General features: G+C 40.3%; 1 protein-coding gene across 2 annotated transcripts; it reads left to right on the top strand.

Moving 5' to 3' along the window:
• Positions 1-222: 222 nt before the first annotated feature.
• LOC117482420 (high affinity choline transporter 1-like) lies at positions 223-22,351 on the top strand. 2 transcript variants are annotated; one of them, XM_034130532.1, is made up of 9 exons: positions 223-507; positions 8,366-8,574; positions 9,250-9,363; positions 11,624-11,779; positions 16,064-16,212; positions 16,812-16,955; positions 17,231-17,384; positions 17,559-17,776; positions 19,431-22,351. In XM_034130532.1, the coding sequence occupies exons 2-9, from the start codon at positions 8,391-8,393 to the stop codon at positions 19,974-19,976; spliced, it is 1,665 nt and encodes a 554-aa protein (XP_033986423.1). In that variant the 5' UTR covers positions 223-507; positions 8,366-8,390; the 3' UTR covers positions 19,977-22,351. The 2 variants fall into 2 exon arrangements, with proteins under 2 accessions (XP_033986423.1, XP_033986425.1); XM_034130534.1 differs by lacking the exon at positions 223-507 and adding an exon at positions 5,958-7,954.
• The last annotated feature ends 924 nt before the right edge of the window (positions 22,352-23,275 follow it).

The raw sequence follows: 23,275 nt of genomic DNA, 5'->3' as shown, positions 1-23,275 counted from the left end.
ATGGGCTGCTGGAGGTGCCAGAGCAGCCCTGCGGTTAAAGTCATCATCATGTGGAGGAGGGGGGGCCTCCCCGGCATTCTGAACACAGCTAATTGGCTGCAGACAGGAGCACTGATGCATCAACCAATCGGGTGGCAGGAGTGGCAGCTTCCCCTTTCCTGTCATTCGTGCTTGGCCCCTCCCACCCTGTGAGGTTTAAAAGCAGGGGAAGGCTGTGTGCTGTTTCTAGAATGTTCCACTTCCTCCTCTGAATCCTCTCCCTCTTTGCTGCCTTTTTTAAAAACAGCTTTGAAATAGATTTTGATTGATAGACAACCTATTCCATTTTTGTGTTGCCCTTCATCTCTTGGCAAACGGTTTCACTCCCCAACACTGTGGATGAGTGTTGCATGACTCTTTCTCCTGCTGGACTGACTTTATCACCTGGTCTGTTCTCTGTCCAGTGAGAATAGCATCTGTTCCCTCTTCACATCATCACACAGAACTGACTCTCACTGTTAACACTAGGTATGTATCCAGCCATGAATTGTTCACTTGTGCCTCCTGTGCTCAGGTCTTTCCTAGGGTCATGTTGGAAACTTTTTTGACTTTGTGTTAATGTTTTTGCAGGACAGAAGTGTCCTATGTGTGTGTGCTTGTTGTTCAGCTCGGTCAAGTTAGGACACACTCAGTGAAAGTGCATGCCTGTCCTAGAAATAGCCCTTAGGGCACTGCTGTTGTGCCACATAGACTCTTGAGGTTATCTTCTGTTGTATCTGTTTTCTGCATTAATTCCATCAATGGTTTTAAAACTGTAGTCTTCCACGGCAGTAAAGAGTAGCATGGACTGAGACAAGCTGACGAAACTATATATAATACATATATATATGCATCAGACTGACTTGGACTAATCAACAGTAATTTATATAATGATTACATTTTGTTTTAAAATAAATGTGTGTTGAAAACTAGTGAAAAGTCTGTTTTTACTGAGACTTCAAGTAAAGCATATTCCAGAGTGACTAGAAAGCAGTGACTGGGCATTTATTTTGTATGTCCTTGAGGATGCAAAGCTTTCTTTTATTGTTATATACCAGTTCTCAAATTTGTATTTTCCACCCAGTATTTCCTGGCAGTCCTCACTAGTAGAACAATATCTCTTCTCGACTTACTTCCTCACTGTCACCACGTGTTTCCTTCTGTCAGCCCTTTAGTTGATCCAATCATCTCTGTCAGTCTTTATGAGGTTTGTCTTCACATAATACACATAGTACAATTTTCCCCAGTCAACTTTAATATATTTAATATTTTGTTTATTTTAAACAGAACAATTCAAGAAATGTAAATTAAGGTGCTCTATAGAACTAATCTCTGAACTGTATGTGCCATTAAGGCCATGTTTCCACTGTGGTACAGCTCTATTCAACTCAACTTACTTTGGAACCAGGTGCTTGAATTAGTTTTCCACTGCAGACAGTCCCCCCTCGGGTTATCACCTGTTCGGTGTAACGGGGCCAAAGGGGACTGCCGTGACAAAGGGACACACGCTGGATTATTTCATATGCAAACAAAGTAAAGCACCAATGTAGTGGAAACAAATCGAACAGGATTAAGGGGGGAAGCAGTTTTCTGTCATGATCTCTCCTTAGTCCTCTCACTTTCTTCCTCTCTTGGTGAAACACAAAATACTTGTGTGTGTAGCCTGCAAGGTCACATTTCACTGGTGCTTGATATTACCTAGAAGTCTTAAAGCCTTATAGCATGTGTGAAAGTGCATGTGCACACACACATACACACTCTAGGCTTTCGGTGAAAGTTACCGTTAACACTCAGTTCAGTGCTACCCGCTAATAGCAGATGATGGTGTCCGTAAACACTCTCCACATAGCCAAATTACAGGGGGTTGAGAAGGAGAAGTGGGAGGCGACAAACACACAGTTGTCAGATTAGTTGGTCAGAGCGGAAAAGTACTGAGAGGCAGTGATATGAAGAGGTGTGAGTGTGGGGAGGCTTTCGTAGTGATAGGGTTGTAGCTGAGCCTGTCCCAAGACGCCATTCTGCATCTTTATGAAAGAGAATAACACATGGAATATTTATATTATTTAGTGTGTATAGGAAACATACAGAAGTTCAAATGAAATGTCCAACTTGTAAATGCACCATAAAGGCTTAGTACAATCTTAAGGGCTAATAAACGAGTGCAGGCAATTTAAAAAGTAAATGGGAATAATATTTCCCTATTTTTGGGGTACATATTATATGGCGTCTTCCTGATGGGGATTTTTGTGTTTGGTTTGCATCAAAATTACATTAAATTGCGAAAGAGTTATGGAAAGTTACCAGGTGCTGAGTAAGCACATTGCAGACGTTACATTTTTGGGAAATGACTTTGTGCTGATGCCTTCAGTTGATAAGTTCTTGCATGACGACAGGGAGATGATAGCTTTCTCAAAAACCTTGATGCCTTGCCTGTGTGTCTGTACACAGAGATAGGCGTGTGCTTATCCAACTGATAATGTAGCCAGGAAGTGTGACACCAATTGACAGAGCCAGGAGAATGAAGTGTGCTTCATGCACACTCCAATTTACCAAAAGTATACCTCAAGAAGTTGGGGGAATCATTTGGGTGACATTAGGTGCTGGGGGTGGTATGCTTGTTTTGTCGGTGTTGATCAACTACTGTTTCCTTGTGTTACACCCTTATCTTTGTTTTTTTGATAGCCGATTATGGCCCCACAACATAATATCTAGTTTTGGCTAAAACGTATGTTTTGCCGTTTGTTTTATATGGTTATATGTTTGAAAGGCCGTCTAACAGGTGGGTGTGCTTGACTGAATCCTCACATTTTAGTTGACAAACCTGTTTGTATTTGCTTACAGCCTTAATCTGCCTTCCAGGGAAATACTTCATCACTTAACATGCAGTGGGAAAAGTATTTTAGTGGGAATGCTGATACAGCATTCCAACTATCTGTTATGCTACGCAGGAAATTCTTTATTATTCCGCCGGGTTATTTTGTACCTCTTCTTCTCCCACATTCCACATCGCAGAAACTCCGTTCAAACATCAAAACGTTCAGCTCGGTCGGGAATCGATGGCTATTACTTTTCTTATTCATAACTTTCATAATTCCAGAGATACATCCCATAATTCATCAAATGTTTAACATGGAAGTCAATGGAGAAACTCTTCAGACTTGAACAATCTTCATGCAACTTCAACTGCTAACTGCTCCGTCATACTTTCACTCAGAAACCTCATTCCATCTTTAAAATGTTACACATCTTTCTGACATTATTCGTGTAACACAACTTTTAAATCTGATTCGTACTTTTAGAGATATTAAACATTGTTCAGACCTTGGTAAAGAGGCCTTCTTCAGATTTTAGAGTGCGTGATGTCACAGCTAGAGTGGAGGACAGATTACATTTTGCCTTCATATTTTCTTTTAAACCTGCCATAATTCCCAAACCCTACATTCCTGATACATAATTGTTCATGAGAAACGTAGGAAAACATCTCGTAGCTTGAAAATTAAAAATAAATTAAGCAAAATAATTAAACAAAATGCCTCTTGAGGGCATGAAGTGACAAAAACCTTCAACTTTAAACCCCATTGTAAATTCAGCCTCATCTTTCCCCACCACAGCAGCCGCACACCTTTAGTTAATCTGCCAAAAAGGCCACATTATTAACCCGAAAGTACACAAAAAGTACACTTCAGATGCTCAAGTTCCTTGACATGCTTCACGCTGTGAAATTTCACCGATATCTGTTATGGTTCTTCAACAAAACGTTCACATGTAAGAGGTTTATCTCTCATTCAGAAAAATGAAAATGCTCTCCTCTCACTGATTACTGCACATCACCATGGAAACCTTTGATCTCTGGACACGTCGTTAGATCAAATATAAACACCTGTGTCATGGAACACGATGATGTCATAATTCCAACTGACATGCTCAGAGCACCAGACTTCAGATAATGGTTAATGGTCCTGCCCTCAACAGCTCTACGTCAATTATGGGGTGTCATCATATGCCGTTTCCATGGTGCATTTCGCCATAAAAGACGATGTCGCTATAACTCCTATGAAAATGTTCAAAAAGTGCTCAAACTTCACATGTGTGCTAACAGTCCAGCCGTGAAGACATCTACGAGACAGTTTTGAGATTTCTTCAAATGTCGTTGCCATGGCAACACAATGCTCACCATGAAACACGGTTTTCTCATAACTTCAGTGAAAATGCTCCAAACGGCCCAAAACTTCACAGGTTTGGTAACGATGCAGCCATCAACGCATCTAAGCGTATTATGGGATGTCATCAAATGCCGTTGGCATGGCGACAGATCATTCGCCATCAAGTTAGTTCAAAAGTTTGCAGTTCAAATATTCTGCTGCTTTTCCAAGCCTTTTTACTTTCTTTTCTTCTCTTATCACACATTCAAGCCCCCAGTGTTCATGTATCATTTCAATCTAAATTCTTCACTTTCTTCTTACACATTACATTTCAGCATAGCAGTTTAGCTCTCGCCTTCGTACTGTGGGTGACAGGGCGTTCAGTGTTGCGGCCCCCACCCTCTGGAATGCACTTCCTCCTGAGATCCGGAACGCTGCCTCACTGGACATCTTCAAATCCTCACTAAAAACGCACCTGTTCACCATGGCCTTCGGACCCTAGTCCTTTCCTGGTCCCCTGGCTTCCTTTATTTTATTTTATTTTGTTCTTGTTTTGTTCGCTCCTCATTGTCTGTTTTGTTTTGTCTGTCCACCATGTACAGCGACCTTGGGTACCGTGAAAGGCGCTTTATAAATTCCATTTATTATTATTATTATTATTAGCGTCAGCTTTTCAGCATAAAGCATTCCCATTAGCAATTTCTTCAGGAATTGCATTCTCTAGTTCTAATTGTTTTCCCAATACTGTAAAATCTTAGAAAATTGCTATTGCTTCTCTTTTCCACATAAATATCACATTTGCAAACCAAATTAATGACAAAGACCTCTCAACCAAGTCTATATTGTTAATGCTCTGGTACAGACCATGATAGATAAACAATGTATTTGTGAATGTGAGAGCGAGATCCTTATGGAAACACTTTCATCACATTGAAAATAGAGGGCAAGGGAAGTGTGTTTACTTGAGTGTGGTGAGGGGGAAATATAATGGGGTGTTTTTTTAGACTTCGCAATAGGTCAATAGGCATGCATATGCATTTGGAGGGACTCCAGGTCTCCCTGCGCTCTATGAAATATCTTGAGTACTGTTACAGAGTGAATAGGAGGCTCACCGAAATAGCCTGGACTTTAGAAGTACTGCCAAGCTGAGAATAACTGAGCAAACAGTTAAGCAGAAGGAGGAAGGCAGTTACAAACTACTGTAAAGCTTCATAAATGATAAGATGTACATTCAGCAAGAAATACAATGATTACTTATACTAGGGCTGTGCGATTATGGCAAAAATCATAATCACGATTATTTTGGTCAATAATTGATATCACGATTATTAAATACGATTATTCATTGACTTTGAAAACATCCATTTATTGAACTTTAAAACAAATACAAATAATAATTTGAACAGTATCTTTTTAACTGTTGATTACCCTGAACGTATAATTCAACTTAAAAACCAATACAAAAAATAAATTAAATGATACATTTATATTTACATTTAAATAAATAATATCAAAATAATAAATACCAATAAACAAGATCAACAAATATTTTGGAGCGCACTTCAACAAGCTACTAAACATATGTAAATATGATAAATACAAATAAATTAGACTAAAATAAATTAGATCCAATATGTTGCAGTGCACGGTCACAACCAAGCAAAGCAAAATAATCGTTTTTTACGATTATGTTGTTTTCGTAATTGTGGCAGGCCAAAATCGTAATTGCGATTAAAATACGATTAATTGCACAGCCCTAACTTATACTGTTAATGTCGAATGGTGACTCATACTAACAAACCGAGTGAACAGTCGTCGATCTCGGTAGTGCTACAGAGCCTTTTAGCTTGTCATTTTAATGATATTGAACATTAAATATATGGTTAAGTCTTGCTGTTCTCATTCATCTCTGTTCCAGCAACACCAGGAAGCTTTTTTAAAGGAGAAAAGCGATTATAAGCTAGCTGCTCAGCACCAAACATCAGAAAGACAAAGTTAGCAATTAGCTAGCAGACATATGTAAGCTAGAGGTTAGCTAGAAAGCCTATCATCATTATTATTATTAGCAGACAAGCACACGCTTAACATTTTTGTATCGTAGGAATGTAAATAATAAAAGGCAAACTTAATGTACAAGTTTTGGCAGAAGCAGCACTAGCAGAATTGGTGTGGACACCGCGCTCGTGCGACCCGCAGCTGTTCAGTGGGGTAGCTATCACGCGCTGGCTCGAGCGTCAGGCAGCAATATGTCAGGGATTTGTTTCTGTTAGCATGTGTTGGAGTTCTGTCAGCAAATGGCTAAAAAGATTTATTGATGCAGCTTTAAGTATACTTTAACATTACATAACAGTTATTGGAGACCTGTGTCCTCCATTATTCAGAACACTTCGTTACTAAAGGGCAAATATCACAGGTGCAAATCATGACAAAATTCAAAGAACTTTCATGGGAATTTCTATTTGAACCGTTCCTTTGTTTTACAAGAGGACATACATATTCCAGCATTCCATAGTGAATTGTGCCAACCATGTGTTGCATAAGGCCCACAAAAATGTTCCTGGAATCATTAGTTGTTTTCTAGAAATTGTATTTGAGTTATGGCTAGGCCTACACAAAACAAACATTCCTGCCAGTGTCTTGAGTCTTGCTTGTTTGGATGTTCTCCCGGTCTAGCAAGCAGTCAACTAAGGATTGGTTGAGTATCAGACTGTTCTTTTTTTGCTTTTCGTTTTTGTTTTTAAAGGGTTGCTTGTACTTGCATCACAGTGAGAATCAAATGTGTACTGCTTTTCTGCTGCTGTAAAAGCAAATGTGATGTTTCATTGCATGAAAAACATTGTCCTGCAAAGTATCTTGTATCTACAACTGTCAAATCAATGTATGAGTGGAGTAAAAAGTTCAAAAAGTAAATTAAATATTGTACACTTTGTAGAACCAAAACAATAGAGTATGAGTGTTGTAAACGTAAAAATAAGGATTGAGCTCGAACTCTGCAGGGTATGCTATACAGAGTCTGAATGTGCACAAATGTGTACAGAAAACTTTTAAAAACATGGGCCATTTGAGTGAGGTTTTCAAGCATTTGTTGACTTTGGCTTCGAACCACCCCTCACCCATTCCTTCCCAGCCCTCAGATAACACATACAGTATTACACACGCACACGCACGCACACGCACACGCACACACACTAACATTCATTTGCCTCCCACCCGTATTTTCAGTGTGTTCCTTTAACAAACATTTCCTTTTTTTCCCTCTCCCTTATCTCCCAAGTGTATACGCATTCTTTTCTTCTCGGGTTGTATGACTCGAGCCAAAGCATTTTGTATAACAAATGTTTTTCACCACTTTGGGCAGGGGCCCAATATCTTTTCCTAGAAAATGATATGTTTTATTTGTTTCTGTTTATAATAAAGAAAACACGTTTTTCTAAGAAACTGCCTTATTGTGATATTTTACACAGAAAACTTGTCTCAAGTCCTTTACTTTTTCTGGACAGCATCAACAGTTAACATGATCCATGTCAACGTAGAGATGTGGGTGCAAACCAAAAGTTACGATAAGATAGACGCTTCTTTTGAAACGCAAAGGCTTATCTCATATTCTCTTGAAGACCATCTGTCCAATGCACACTTACAGTAAATGCACACACATAGACACACATATGTACACACTAACGCCGCTCTGAGTTGTGTTCATTTACGATGTTTGGGTGGAAACTGGGGCCGCCCAACCACTGAGGACGGGGGACAACATCTGTCCGCCATCTTTGTCAGTGCTGCCAAGTATTATGGTGAGATCCCTTTCGCCTCTCCGACTCTACCCCTCACACCTTCTATTTTTCCCCTCCTACTCCACCCCACCCCTTTTCATCACCCCATCTCCACCCATTTGCAAAGCAAGCGGAGGTTATTTGCGATACTGCTGCCCCCCCCCACCCCTCCCACTGCAGCCTATTCTTTCTTCACTGTTTTTCTATAAGAAGACGTACATGTATAGAGTTCCTTTTCCACCTCACTCACCCTCCGCTGTGCATCGACCTGAATACAAGCTACTGTCTTTTATTCATTAGTGTTTATCATTTGTTTTTGCATTTTAAGCTGTATTTTTTTATTGACATAAACAAGCATAAGAAAAATATTTTTTTGCATATTTAATGTTCTATCTATTAGCAACTAATCCTCATGTTTCTTCTTTCCCACAGGAAACGCGTGCAGGAGTAGTTTACGATGACTCTCAATGTGCCGGGTCTGGTGGTGATGGCAGGATTCTACCTGCTGATCTTGGGTACAGGCATCTGGGCCTCCTTTCGCTCCAAGAAGCAGGAAAATAAGTGCACAGGAGATGGCTTGGAGATAACGCTACTGGCTGGGCGCAACATCAACTTGCTTGTTGGCATCTTCACTCTCACTGGTAAAGCAGTCCGGGTTTATTTCACAGTTGACGGTTTTCAGACGCAATTATGCCATAAGATAGTAGAATTAATAAAGAGGCCCTAGTGTGCTTTCTGGGGTTTTCCCTTTCCTGTAATGTGCTCTATAGGTTTCTGTGCATGTCAATGGTTTACAAAGGCTAAAATCCCAAAGTTCCCTCCAGAGGGAGTCTACTCCCACACACTCCCTCCATTGGAGTCCTTTTTTTACTTTTGCAACACTACCTAACACTTGCACTCCTATTGCCTAGCACTCCAACACATTGTACAAGATAGGCTAAGGGGCAGGATATCTCTGAAAGTTTGACCAATCACAACAGAGCTGGCCAGCTAACCAATCAGAGCAGACTGGGCTCTGGTTTCAGACAGAGGGTGAAAAGAGGTGCTGCAGCACAGGCAGTATGAGAAAAATAAAGACCTTTTTGAACATTAAAGCATGGAAACATGTGAGAGTAGAGACACTAAATACAAATATGAACCTACAAATGAGAAAAATAGGGCCCCTTTTAAGTTTTGAGGAAAGAAGTGGATAACTGACATCTAGGGTGCTTTGTTTAGAAAAAGTGTTTGCGTGGTGTGTATTACAAAGTCAGTGGAAAGCACAAGCATGTGTGGTGTATATGTAATGTTTCCCTTTTTAATGTGTGTGTTCACAGCTACATGGGTGGGTGGAGGCTTCATCCTCGGTATAGCTGAGGCGGCATACAACCCCACACTAGGCGCAGTGTGGGCTCTGATGCCTGTGCCTTATGTCCTGACCTTCTTCTTAGGTGAGTTACACCACTGACCACCAAAGTTTATAACTACCATCTTCGTCTTCCCTGCTATTTTATTTTGAGTCCGTCAACGTCAGCTGATTGCAATCTGGGCCAAAGTAATTGGATACAACTGTGCTGATGAAATTGATATAATGGTGCATCATATTGCAAATTAAATATTTAAATGGAACAATCTAGCATTAATAGATAGTACACAAGGAGTAATTGGCTTCTATGCAGGGTTTGAAATGAAGCACTTGTAACTTACCACAGGCTGGTAACTATCACACACTAGGAAGCCACACGTGAATACAGATTTACCTCTTTTACCAGTATAATACTTTTAGGGTATATTATATTACATTTGAGTAGTCAGTAATCCAATTTGGAAGAAAAAAGATTGTCCTTGTCAACATTTAACTTTCAATGCATCTCTTGTTTTAGACTTATAAAAGTCATGTGGGGTAATGACACCTGGATACTAACCAAGCGACAATGTTATTTTCTCGGTTTCTATTTTAATACCAAGCACAAGCATGTAAAGGTTAATATTTCCATCATTATTAATCAATTCAGGAAATCTCTAAAATGAAGTTTCCTGAAGTTTGTACACACAGTTAGTAAAATACAATTCTAAAATGAACTTGTGTCTTAAGCTGAGGCGTTGTTGACATAACGTTGATATATAGTAACTCCCATCTGATATGCACAAATAAAAGTGTCGCTCAAGGTAAAAATAGGAGCATGAGAAAATCGGTTCAGCATTGTAACTTGAGGCAACAGGTGCAAAGGGAGAGTTCACCCAGAGATATAAGCCCCTTTCCCAAATAGTTCCAGGAAAATTATGGGATAATCATTCAGGCACCGCTAGTGATTTTCATTCAGGCACTACATTCAGAAACATTTCCATCTCACACCGTAGCACACATGCCATGGCAACAGAAAGGACAGCCAATCGGATAGTAATGCAACACTACTAGATGCCAACTGGCATAAAAGTCAACACCAAAAGAAGAAGATGAGGCCACTCCGGATGTACGTGTATGTTGGTTTGCAGATGCCCTTGGGCCATCAAGACTTTCCCATTGAAATACTTTGGAAAACAGACATCTAATCAAATAAATAAACTCCCCAGTTCAAACACTTGCCATTATTTAAAATATTAAGTCCCAAAGTTGTAAAATGCTTTAATAGCCGAATCCAGAATTAGTTTCCCCCTTCTAATCATTTGACTGATCAGACACCAGAGTAAGGTAGCCTCTGGGAGGTGGGGTTTAAGGAAAATGCTAGTGCACAACCTCGATGAGCCACATGCGTATACAGTTGTTTGAATACATCAATGGGCGGATGAGGTCTCTTGTTTTTGTAAGAAACATGGCCGAAAGCTGTTTTTGTCTATCGGCAATGTTCCTGTCATATATACATTTACTATTAAAGAAATGCTAAACCTTAAACAAGTCGCTGAGTAAAATGTCAGCAGAGTCTTGTGATTGGGTCACTCGTTCCAAGTGAAAGCATTCCAATTATATTAAGGGTTAATAGTTATGCATGATTAAGGCGCAGCTGCTTTGAGTGACAGGTGGCTGCTCTAACAAGATACTAGTCAACAGTTGTCTGCTCTGAATCATCACCCATAGCCGTCTTTTGGATTGGTCAGAAGTTTGTCTGAGTTTTCACTGTCAAGATGGCGACAGCCAGAGCCACCCACATTGAGCTCAGAACAGCTCTTCATGACGTCACGGAGACTAGCTCCGTATTTTGTACAGTCTTTGTTTACAACACAGTAATACCGACATTTTTCCTGAAAATGTTACAAGGTCTTGAGGTGGGAAATTTGCGGTACATAATTCCGGCTTTCTTTCACATATGACCTTAAGCTGGAAATGTTCTTAAACATTTCAGGGATTGACTGCATGTGCGAAAGGACCTTAATATCGCCCAGTCCTGAATTCACAGGGCTGAAAAACTGTCGGTAAACATTTGCAACAGGTGAAATCATCAGCCCTCCGGCCCCAATGTCACAACGAGAGTAACAAGAAATGGAATCTCCAAAGTCCCCGATCAGGAAATATAGCATTCCACAATGTTGGCCAAGTGGACCCATGAGATCAGCTGTAGGTGTTCATTGTGTTATCTGGAAGGAACAGTTGTTTTCTTATTGTTCACAACCACTCACCCTCTTCCTTTGTCATTCAATTGGGTTTTGACACAATAGACATGTTTGGCTTCATCTTTTCATTAATCTATCGTAATTCCTTCCCTCCTGCTCCAGGTGGGTTTTTCTTTGCCAGGCCAATGAGGGAGAACAGATATGTGACAATGATGGACCCCTTCCAGCAGAAGTACGGGAACGTTATGAGCAGTTTGCTGATCCTTCCCGCTCTGGTGGCCGATGTTCTATGGGTGGCGCGCACACTCGTCAGCCTGGGTAAGTTACCTCAAACAGTAAAAATGTGTGGCACTATAATATGTGCACACAAATACTTACACACATACTTGTACACACAATTATGCAGGCACCCACAGATCTGGGTACACCATGTCCACAAACATAGTAGAAAAACAGCCAGTTGCTTATGGCTGGTGCTGTTTGACCCTGAGCTGTAGATAACTGCAGGTGAAAACCAAAAACTAAGCCCTTACAACCTCATAAAATCATCACCACAAACTACAGCTTTGTAAATAAATGCCATTGACAGTCCAAACTGTTTTATTACCCAGCTAATATAATGGAGGACATTTTATTGCCAGGTGGCTCAGTTATTTGGCCCCCACATATTCAGCTGCTCTATTTTAGTACATAACAAGTTACATAAGAGGTATTTATGAAGTTTAACCAACACTACATAAAAGACATATTTGTGAAGATTACTAATTGTACGGTTAAATCTTTGACGCAAACATTTAATACGCAGATGCTGTTTGCTTTAATTAATTAAAGATGCAGTAGTTGACCATATCATTGATATCACAATGAGGGTACTTCACTAAAAATAATAACTAACTGCTTAATTGGTGTATTTATTATTATCATTATTCATATTATTTAATTTTTGATTATTATTGTGTAAAGTTTTTTCCTATTACTTTTTGAAAATGGCAATACTTTTTTTAATAAGTGATAATTGCAGTGTGTGTGTGTGTGTGTGTGTGTGTGTGTGTGTGTGTGTGTGTGTTGTGTGTGTGTGTGTGTGTGTGTGTGGTGTGTGTGTGTGTGTGTGTGTGTGTGTGTGTGTGTGTGTGTGTGTGTGTGTGTGTGTGTGTGTGTGTGTGTGTGTGTGTGTGTGTGTGTGTGTGTGTGTGTGTGTGTGTGTGTGTGTGTGTGTGTGTGTGTGTGTGTGTGTGTGTGTGTGTGTGTGTGTGTGTGTGTGTGTGTGTGTGTGTGTGTGTGTGTGCGGTTTTATAGTAGATACACATTTACAAGTGCTCTGCAGTGTGTGTGTGTGTGTGTGTGTGTGTGTGTGTGTGTGTGTGTGTGTGTGTGTGTGTGTGTGTGTGTGTGTGTGTGTGTGTGTGTGTGTGTGTGTGTGTGTGTGTGTGTGTGTGGTGTGTGTGTGTGTGTGTGTGTGTGTGTGTGTGTGTGTGTGTGTGTGTGTGTGTGTGTGTGTGTGTGTGTGTGTGTGTGTGTGTGTGTGTGTGTGTGTGTGTGTGTGTGCGCAGATAATGTTTTCTTATGTGTGTTTTTAATGCTGTGTTCTTTTCCAGCGTTATTTGAAAAAGGGGTTAAACATCGAGCAGCTTGTTGATTGTGAGAGGTGATCAACCATTCAAACCAGATTATTGTGTCATGAGAGACTTTTTTTTCCAATTGTGTGTGCAAGGGCTCTGTGTGATTGACAGAGGGCAAATGTTCCACGCGCAATCATGTCATTTATTTGTGTTTGCTTCAAAAGACATCAGTGAAATCCATTGACAGTGTTTGAGTCACCAAGGTAGCACTGTACGCTGTGCTGACGCTCCTCAAAAGGTCTGGTAGGGAGGCAGGAATGTTCCAGGCACCGCTCTGTCCAAACCTATAAAACCAATATAGAGTGGGGGACCCCTCACTCCTCAGTAAAACCTCCTGTCGTTGTCTCTGGGAAATTCATCCCTGACATGCTCTTGGCATAACACACACACACATAAACACTTGACACTTGAGTGCGCTGAGCATTTGACCCACAGGAGTTGTTGCTGGGAGACTGTGTGTGTGTGTGTGTGTGTGTGTGTGTGTGTGTGTGTGTGTGTGTGTGTGTGTGTGTGTGTGTGTGTGTGTGTGTGTGTGTGTGTGTGTGTGTGTGTGTGTGTGTGTGTGTGTGTGTGGTGTGTGTGTGTGTGTGTGTGTGTGTGTGTGTGTGTGTGTGTGTGTGTGTGTGTGTGTGTGTGTGTGTGTGTGTGTGTGTGTGTGTGTGTGTGTGTGTGTGTGTGTGTGTGTGTGTGTTATAAACTGAGCTTCATGGGCTGCATGAGCAAGCGTGTGTGTGGTGGATCAGTTCCAGAGAGGATTTATCTTTTAAAACACACTTCCCATGTGCTGTCAGTTAGCTGTGCATTATCAACAAAACACAGGCAGGGTATAGTTAATGCCGGGAAGCAACCGGGGAAAGGACAGTAAGTAAGGTGTGTGTTTGTGCTGGTTGAGCACACACATGCATGAGTTTTAAAAATGGGACATGGGTCTAAAAACAACACGAGGGGGTATTAAGGCAACTCTTTCCCCCCTGTCTAACTCTGGTGCGGCTCATTAAGTCCCTAAGGCCCCTAAATCTCATTCCCCCTTTCTTCTTCCTAAATGTGGCACTGGGTGGGGGGAACAGGTCAGCACAGAACCGATGACAGATGTTGAATATTGGTGTTTATCCAGGGATAACCAGATCGGGGTTACATTTTGTTGAGATGGATTTCAGTTCACACGTGGCATCAGAATGCATTTGGACTGACTGCTTGTGGTTAAGAGTATAAAAACAAATCAGTTACACAGAAAAGCTATACAGAAAATGTCTAATGAGAAGATACAAATTAAAGCCGTTAATAAACTTAAAAGCAAAGAAAAAAATACAGTAACTTCCATTTGATGTTCTGAAGTCGGAAAGTAAAGACTGAAAATACTCACGTTAAAAACAAAAAAGTACTCAAACTAATAGTTGATGATTAATTAAAGTACTAATAAATACATAGATTTATCTTTGTATCTTTAGTTGTCATGTATACATTTGCGTCACCACCTATATTTAGGTCTTACACAACAAAATGCATTTTTGTGCCAAGTGTGAACAGCTGGTTAATAACTTAAGTATTCTATCTTGTTTTAATGCCAGTTAAGTGACAAGTTAGTCTGTTTGTACAGTAAATACACAGTCATTATTTAAGATAATATGATAAAGCAGCTGCAGAAAAAGAAAAAGTTTCCAGGATAAGAGATCAGATTTGAAAAACTTCAAGCACATGTGGTTAAAGGGTAAAAGTTACACACAATTATGAGACAATGAGTCAGAGTATGCATCGTAAAGCTGGTGCAAAGATGGGGTGGTTTAGAGGGTTGGGGGCTCAGCAGGGTGGTAAGTAGCCATCGATGGTGCCGGTCTGACACTTCTCTGTTTAAGGGCATTGTTGTGGTGTGGCTGCAGGCTGCGGCTGGGGGGACCCTGGCAATGAGGAGAGACGGTGAAGGTAGTCACGTTTTGCTTGCCTTGTTTGAGTAACAAGATGTCTTTTTATTTATTTTGTACTTTCTGTTTACAATCACTTATATATATTTTTTTACACATTTGTTTCAATACTTGAAGACAATTCTCTTCACCTTCTGCTTGATTAATTAAGAATGATCAGTATTAGGGTGATAATTCATCCAAGAGGGTGAAAAAGGCATATTTTGGAGTCACAATCAATAGGCTGCTTCTGTTATGTGTTTCTGTACAGTTTTTTATAATTTTATCATTATCACTTTTATGTTGACTTGTTGCTTAATCTTAATCCCATGTATGCTTCTTGAAGGTACAGCCCACCCCAAAATCAAAAATGTACATGTAGGGATATTCATCAATCTAGTTTTGGTGCGAGTTGCCATGTGTTCAAGAAATCGGCTGTAGAGATGTTTGTCTTTCCTCTAAACTAGATGGCACTTGGCTCTTGGTGCTCAACGTGTGGATTTACTTTGGCAATTATTTCTGGAGAGATACATTACAGTCGATTTTAACAAGTGCCATTTAGTTCCTTTATATAGGCGAGAAAGCAGACATTTCTACAGCCGATACCTTCCATGCTTGGAAAGTTAAACCTAAACATTCAAGATTGATCATTAGCACTACAGGTTAAAGGTAACATGCATTTTTGATTGTGGGGTAAACTGCCCCTTTAAAAGTTTAAACCAAAGTGGCCCACACTGAAGTGTAACCTTATTCTCGACCTTATACCTAGAAACATAATGTTTTTCTTTTGTTGGATAAAGTTTAATGTTCACTTTTTTTTGGAAAATAATGCACTGAGATATATGAACTGTATAACAAGACAATGCCATTGCCTAGCTTCTAAGTACATCTTTAGAGTAAGTACAAGTGGATGTATATGTTTGTGTCCGTGTGTGAGGGAAGATAGTTAAAAACAAAAGAGAGACTTAGCCTCTTAATTCTACTATCAAAGCAAGCATTTGCATGTATCTGTAGAAACCAACAACTGTACATTAGACAAGTTGCTGTCAGTCCTCTCAGCTTACCGCTCTGCTGTGTTACTTCAGGTGGAACAATGAGTGTGATCTTGGACCTACCCTACGTCTACTCCATCATCATCTCCTCAGTGGTGGCCATGGTCTACACACTGATGGGGGGGCTCTACTCTGTGGCCTACACAGATGTAATCCAGCTCATCCTCATCTTTGTCAGTCTGGTGAGTAACAGTAAAAGCAGCCTTTTTCAGCTGTCAAATCAAAGAGTTTCAGCTCCATTTTTGTTTTAACCCTCCTGTCTTCGGGTCAAATCTGACCGATTTACAACTTTCATCAATCATAACTTTTTTGTTTTGACTAAGAAAACCTAACATCTGCTATTAACTGTGGGAAATGGAACACAGAGCCCTACTGTAACTCATAGTTGTGTATAGAGCGGAATATAAAAAGAAGAAGATATACTTTATTAATTCCCAAGGGGGAAATTACTTTTATCACTAACATTACACACACTGGTTGATATACATGAGCACACAGGACCACATGCAGGATTGGAGAGGGAGAGTAAAGGGGCAGCCAGTTCACCGGCGCCCAGAGCAGTTGGGGGTTAGGTGCCTTGCTCAAGGGCACCTTTGCAGTGCCCAGGAGGTGAACTGGCACCTCTCCAGGTACCTTTCCAGGTACAAGTCCACGCTCTGTATCTGGATAGCAGGTTGTCCATTTATATCTCCATTCGATTATTTCACATGATCTTCATCAGTAGAAGCTTGCCACATTGCTGATAATCTGATCAGATGTATCCTTGTGTTTGTGTATACAGTGGGTGTGTGTCCCTTTCCTGATGACAAATCCTCACTCTTTGGACATCTCACTGACAGCCTACAACCAGACCTTCCAGGCTCCCTGGGTTGGCACGGTGGAGCTTGATCAGGCCGGAAAGTGGTTTGATGACTTCATGCTGCTGGTGAGTGGAGTGGGGGAGGCTATTATACGAAAGCCAGACAAAATGATATGCCGTCTAGAACACAGTTTATGCAGTAGTTGTATTACTCTTGTTGTCACCACAGTTCAATTAAATTGACCCAAGCATGATGCCAGTTAAATGAATTGGGCTTATTCCATTAGATCAGCAAACAGCCAAGCATAACAGCAAAATCATGAGAGGATTGTTCCGTCTTACCCTGTCCTGCTGTACAAACTGACTTCTGTCATCATGTCTGAACTGTGTGTTTGTGCCAGGCTCTGGGTGGTCTTGCCTACCAGGCGTTCTACCAACGAATCCTGTCCGCCTCATCTTACACCCAGGCTCAAGTGACCTGCTTCGCCTCTTCAGGCTTCTGCCTGGTGCTTGGTATCCCTTCCATTCTGGTGGGGGCTGTGGCTGCGTCTACAGGTTAACACCACTGGATAATGATTATGTCAGCTTTCCTTAGCTTACAGTCTGCAATGATCTATTTCGCATTTCAAACAGAATTCATAAGTTTCGTTAAATAATTTATACTGAATGATCAACTTTTCAAAGATTCCTTTGGTTTTAATCCAAATATTTATCTGTCATTCCGCCCAGACTGGAACTCAACCGCCTATGGATTGCCCACCCCATATGATCGCGACCAGGCAGGTTCCATCCTCCCCATCGCCCTGCAGTACCTCACACCCCCATACATCTCCATCATTGGCATTGGAGCAGTAGCTGCTGCCGTCATGTCTTCCATGGACTCAGCTCTTCTGTCCTCCGCATCATTGTTTTCCTCAAATATCTACAAGAACATCCTCAGAAAACAGGTGAGAATTGGAGAAAGATATCAATGGTGTGCATGTCCATAACGCAATATTGGACATGCAGTTGAGAAAAGGATCTTCTAAAGTTTGAAGGCTCTGTCACAAAATCTAAATTTGAGCTATAGTTGTATATTGTTTGCCAGAAGACAGCAGGCTTGGCAGGGTGTTGCTAGGTTGAGTTTCGTCTTTTAGGCTCACTTCTCACCAATATTGCTGATGTGAGGTATATGGGCACAAATTAAGTTCTGGGTAGTTTTAACCACCTTCTGCATTTAACAATAACTTGGCAGGAGAATTTAGCCTTACTTAGTTTCCTTGTTATACTGTACTCTCTGTTTGGACAATCACAATGTTAAGAGCCAGTATGAATAATACTTTTTCACCAGAGGCTGCAGAGAAGGTAGTTACTGCTAGTCTGTTTTAGATAGACTAGTTAGCTTAAAGCAGGACTTTCTATCATTCTTTGATTGGTCCTTGCCTTTTTTATGCGTTATAACAAATGTAGTCACTAAGATGTTTGTTTATTTGTTGCACACTTCCACAGCATGGTAATGACAGATTATTGTCTTAATGTTGTCTCAATTTAAAAAAAAAAATCAGACATTTGCATTTCTACAGACATTTACAGTCCAGAGACTGCATCACAATACTGTACCCGCAACACATCTGGAGGCAGCACAGAGAAGCAATTGACTTGCAATTCTGTAGATACTTGACATAGAATGTGGGCATTGCTGTACATACTGTACACTGTGACAACTCCTCCACATGTTTGCTCTCTTGCAACAATGATTTCATTATTACACCCCCAAAGAATGTTCCATGTAATGAGGCCCTTCACTGTCAGCTTTTGTAGTGCTGTAACTTTGAGGTACTTTGACTTTGTAAGGGGATCTGAAGACCAGATGATCAAAGATCCCTAACAAGGTGGAATGTGAAACTCATAGGGGGTGTATTGAATATTTCAATTCTTTGAAGCTTCATTCATACTGTTGACATTCAATCTATTCACTCTGTTCAGCGCTGGCATTCCTGCAAGTAAAAGTAGATTCCAGTGGAGGTTGCGTAACATTGTTTCCGACTTTCATGATCCAAACATTTCGTATAACTCCAGAGGGTTAAGTCCAAAAGTCAACTTTTATTTAAAAAAGGGAGATGCAATAATATACAAGATTCACATCTTTGTTTAATAGTCTAATCACATATTCCGCTTTAATCTACATTTGTTGCCAGGGCTGCCCCGCGCAAAGGTGTGTCATGAGGCCCCCCGGGTCTGTACACAAGTCGTCACTCATCGCTGAACGCTCATGAACTGTTAGCGCCGGAGCCTCCCTCAGGAAACTGCGGAGCGCCGCATTTGCGCATTAGATGATTTGCCCCGCATTTCCACATAAGATGAGGCCCCCTACGCAACATGAGGCCCCACGCAGTCTGCGTTATCTGCCTGTTTGTTGCATTTAGCCTTTCAAATACTTCAATCAAAAAACGTTTAGCTTTGTGCACACAAATCAACAAAACATCTTTTAAGGATGATGGATGACATATTTTCTAGGTTTCATTTAAAAAAAAAAAAAAACAGTAGCAGTTACAAAGACAAAAAAGACACAACCCCTCAAAACTTTCATTGTCTTTCTTGTTGTTCTCTCCACCCCTCCAGGCGTCGGACCGTGAGATGCAGTGGGTGATCCGTATCTCGGTGGTGGTGGTGGGTCTGGCCGGCACTGGCCTCACCTTTCTGGACACCAGCGTCCTGGTCTTCTGGCTGGTGGGCGTAGATATGTCCTACACCATCATGTTCCCACAGCTGGTCTGCGTCCTCTTCTTCAAGGTGTCGAATGCATATGGAGCCCTCATTGGCTTCATGATGGGAATCATCTTAAGGTTCATGAGTGGTGAGCCCCTCATTGGCCTCCCTCCTCTCATCGAGTTCCCCGGCTGCCGACCGGACGCTGAAGGAAGGCTAACCCAGTACTTCCCCTTTCGCACAGCTATCATGATTTTGTCGCTATTATCCATCCTGCTCTTCTCCTGGCTTGCAGCCATCATCATCAACAAAGGTCTGGTGCCCGAGAAATGGGATGTATTCAAGATCAATCGCAAGCGAAAACCATCAGCCGGAGCTGCTGAGGCCGAGAAGGCCAAGCAGGCTAAGGAAGAAGTCTATGAGGCAAAGCAGCTACTGGACAATACCACCAGTTTCTGAACTGGCTAACGAGGACGGAGAGAGGATGGGCATAGGCTGAAGGCGGACATGTTTGTGCGCCTGCTAAGCAGGAGGGGGAACAACAACAAAGGCTAGACAATATGTACACATTGTGTGCAGTATAACAGTGAATATGCGATGACATTTACATTAGTAGAGGTTGATCTGAGCACCTTATTTCATTAGTTGCCTTATTGTCTTGTACAGAGAACACAGTAAAACTAGGCTCTGATTTGTTCAGTTCATCGCGCTGCGGCAACACAAAAGACAGAGTCAACCCAACAAATTATAATAGATTTCAATTCTTAAACAAAAGAACACAACAAGCCACCTGCCTCTGTATTTACTGAATTATCATGAATCAGTTTGACTCGAGTGTGACCGCCAGGGAACGCTGTACTGTACTGAAAAGGTCTAGCCTCTTCCTCAGTTTGAAACTCTGTCCAATCCAAAGAAAGTGAGTGCCCTCCGCACTGTTGCGGTGCATTTTCTTTTAGAAAGATGTATTATTATTTACCCATTTATTTGAATGTGACTAAATATATCTACCTTTCTCTAGCTCGAGCTCGACTTAACAGCACCTTGGATTCTTCTTTACTTAGTTAGTATTATATTTTCAATATTTACCACCTAAAATGATATACACAAGTTTAGTTTATTTACACTCATTTTAGGCACATCTCTTTCGCAGCAGTTCATACTCCTAAAAAGTGCTTCTCAATATTTGTAAAAATGCATCTATGCAGGGAGAGGATAACCATATGTTACATTATAAGATATATTTAAACTTTTCGAGCAACTTTTACCTCCATCCCTCAAATGCTACTCCATAGACACCAGCAAGTTTAAGAATGTAGTTTTTGAACTGCACAGGTATGGATTAAATAGAACCCCCCTGCCTGACCGCTGAACTGCCCCGCAGTGCAAATGCTGTCGACCTTGCCCTGCAAGAAATACCTATAATTAAAAACAGCAACCAAACACATAGACGAAAGTGACCCAAGATCTTCTTATAATTATTTATATTAATAATAATACCTGTTTTGCCAGAAATGTACCTCACTTTTCTCCTCCTGAAGTTTCTTCTCCGTCTTTTAGTACGTGTGGAGGGATGTGCCTTTTAGTTTGTCCATGACTTTGTAATCTATTGGGTTTTTTTTCTTTTAAAGCTGTAGTTTACAGTGGGATCATATTATTTTTCTGAGGTGGTGAAAATATTTGCAGCTTTTATCCTGAAAATGTACATTAATGTTTCCCAATAGTACAAATTGAACTGACTTTAAATGATTGAGTTTTGTTAAAGAGCAAATTGTTCAAAGACACTCGTGTTTATTCATGTATTGTTCTGTTTTACTGAGCATACATTGTGGCCTGCAGTCAGAGGGCCTGTTGCTCAAAATATCACTGGAAGCTGCTTTCGATTGGCTGTCAGTGGCCTATACTGGTCGTCCTAAAAGGGGTGTATACTCTTGTCACTATGCAAATGCCTCATGGAGTGGTTATGTTGGCTCTAAGTATACAAAACGTTAACCTATTATTCTGACTTCTATCCTAAGCATACGGTATGAATGCCATTTCCAAAAACTGATTGCACAGAACGAACTGTTCTAAAAAAGGACGCATTCAGACACGATGCATCCATGTTTTTCTGCGTGATTGTGATTTCTACCTGTCTTATTAACTGTACAGTTTAATCATGATATGTATATTACACATTACATGTTGTATCAAAGTTGATTGCAAAAACGTGTTTTATTTTAAGTTAGCAACATTTAAAAAGAAAAAAATTAACTTCGATTTTGCAGAACATTACATGTCATTTTACCCTCATAATCTTCTAAATCAAAAGGAGGCAGATTTATTTGTTTTACCAGTGATTCTGAACAGTATTTTCCATGTCACAGGAGTAGCATATTACAAACGTCATAGCCATTTACAATGCACACACCTACCTGACCGTTTCTCCTGACATAATGTGGAGAAAAAAAACAGCGGTTCTCAGCAAGCTTTAGTTGTAAGGAATGACAAAGCCTTATTAATGATGTGCATGTGCTGTCTATTGTCATCTGTGCATTTCATTACAATTTGTGGAGAAGTGTTTATTATAAAACTGAACAGTTTTATAATAATGAATATAAAACTGAACAGTTGTATAATAAACCATGAATAGGTGGTGAGCTCTATATTGTATTTTCCCCTATTATGTATTTGGTTTTATACTATCATGCATGTTGAGTTTCAATAACAGAGTTGTTTGTATATTGAACTTTGGTCATGGCTGTTTTACCTTGCCACTTGGCAAGATCCTACTTTGTAATCCATTATTGTAAATCCCCATGGGGTGATGTTCTGTCAGAATAAAGGCTAAAACCAAACTACTGTTTTTTTGCTTTTTTAAATAGTCTTAGTGGCTTATGCAACATGTTGGAGCCTTCACATTAAGTTTTTTTGTAAATGTTGTTGTCAATATACATTTGCGAAATGGTCAATCGATGGCCAAAATTGCAAAGGCTTTACAAAACATCAGTGCTTCAAGAGGCACATAGCATTCCTTAAATGTGTTCAGGTTAAGGTGCGGCCCTTGTGTTATGGCCTGCCCTCTTACTAGATTGAAGTGCTGTATTCATAACCGTCATATTCTTTTACAAAACTTGGAACATTTAGTTTGCAGTTTAAGAACCACGCTAAGATAATTAAAGTCTTATTTATCTAAACAGTCTCAGTTTGTGCATGTTAACAACATGGAGTCTTGCAAGGTTATGTACTTAGACATTTTCACCTCATAAATACTTCATTTAGGCAATGTTATCAGAAAACACTCAATAAACTTTCATTACTATGCAGATGATACGCAATAATATCTATTGATCAGGCCAACTTAAACCAGTCAGCCTAGTCAGTTAGCTGAACATCTAGCATGCTTAAAGGACATGAAAACTTGCCATATCTGACAGACAAAACTGGATTCATTATACTGTACAAAAAGACAAGACGATAGTCAAAAGGTCAAAGCTAATTCTCTAATTAGGCCAATTCGCTGGTTATTGAACGCCACATAGGATACATGCAAGGAGGTAAACAATATTACGAGATCAACATGTTATAATCTTTTTTTTAGCATGGTCGTATTTCTAACACATAACATCAGCATGCTGACATTAGCATTTAGCTCAAATAAATGCTTTGCCTATAATAACTAGCTAGCTGTAGACTTGTCCACACAGTGTAGGTCCATAAAGGACCAATGTAACATACCTAGTAAATATTAAGTTGGTTTATATTATACCAAAGTACCAGAC

This window comes from Trematomus bernacchii, unplaced genomic scaffold (genome assembly GCF_902827165.1).
Source record: "Trematomus bernacchii unplaced genomic scaffold, fTreBer1.1, whole genome shotgun sequence".
NCBI classification, from domain to species: Eukaryota; Metazoa; Chordata; class Actinopteri; order Perciformes; family Nototheniidae; genus Trematomus; species Trematomus bernacchii.
The sequence above is the reverse complement of the archived record's forward strand: the minus strand, read 5'-3'. Positions and strand labels throughout refer to the sequence as shown.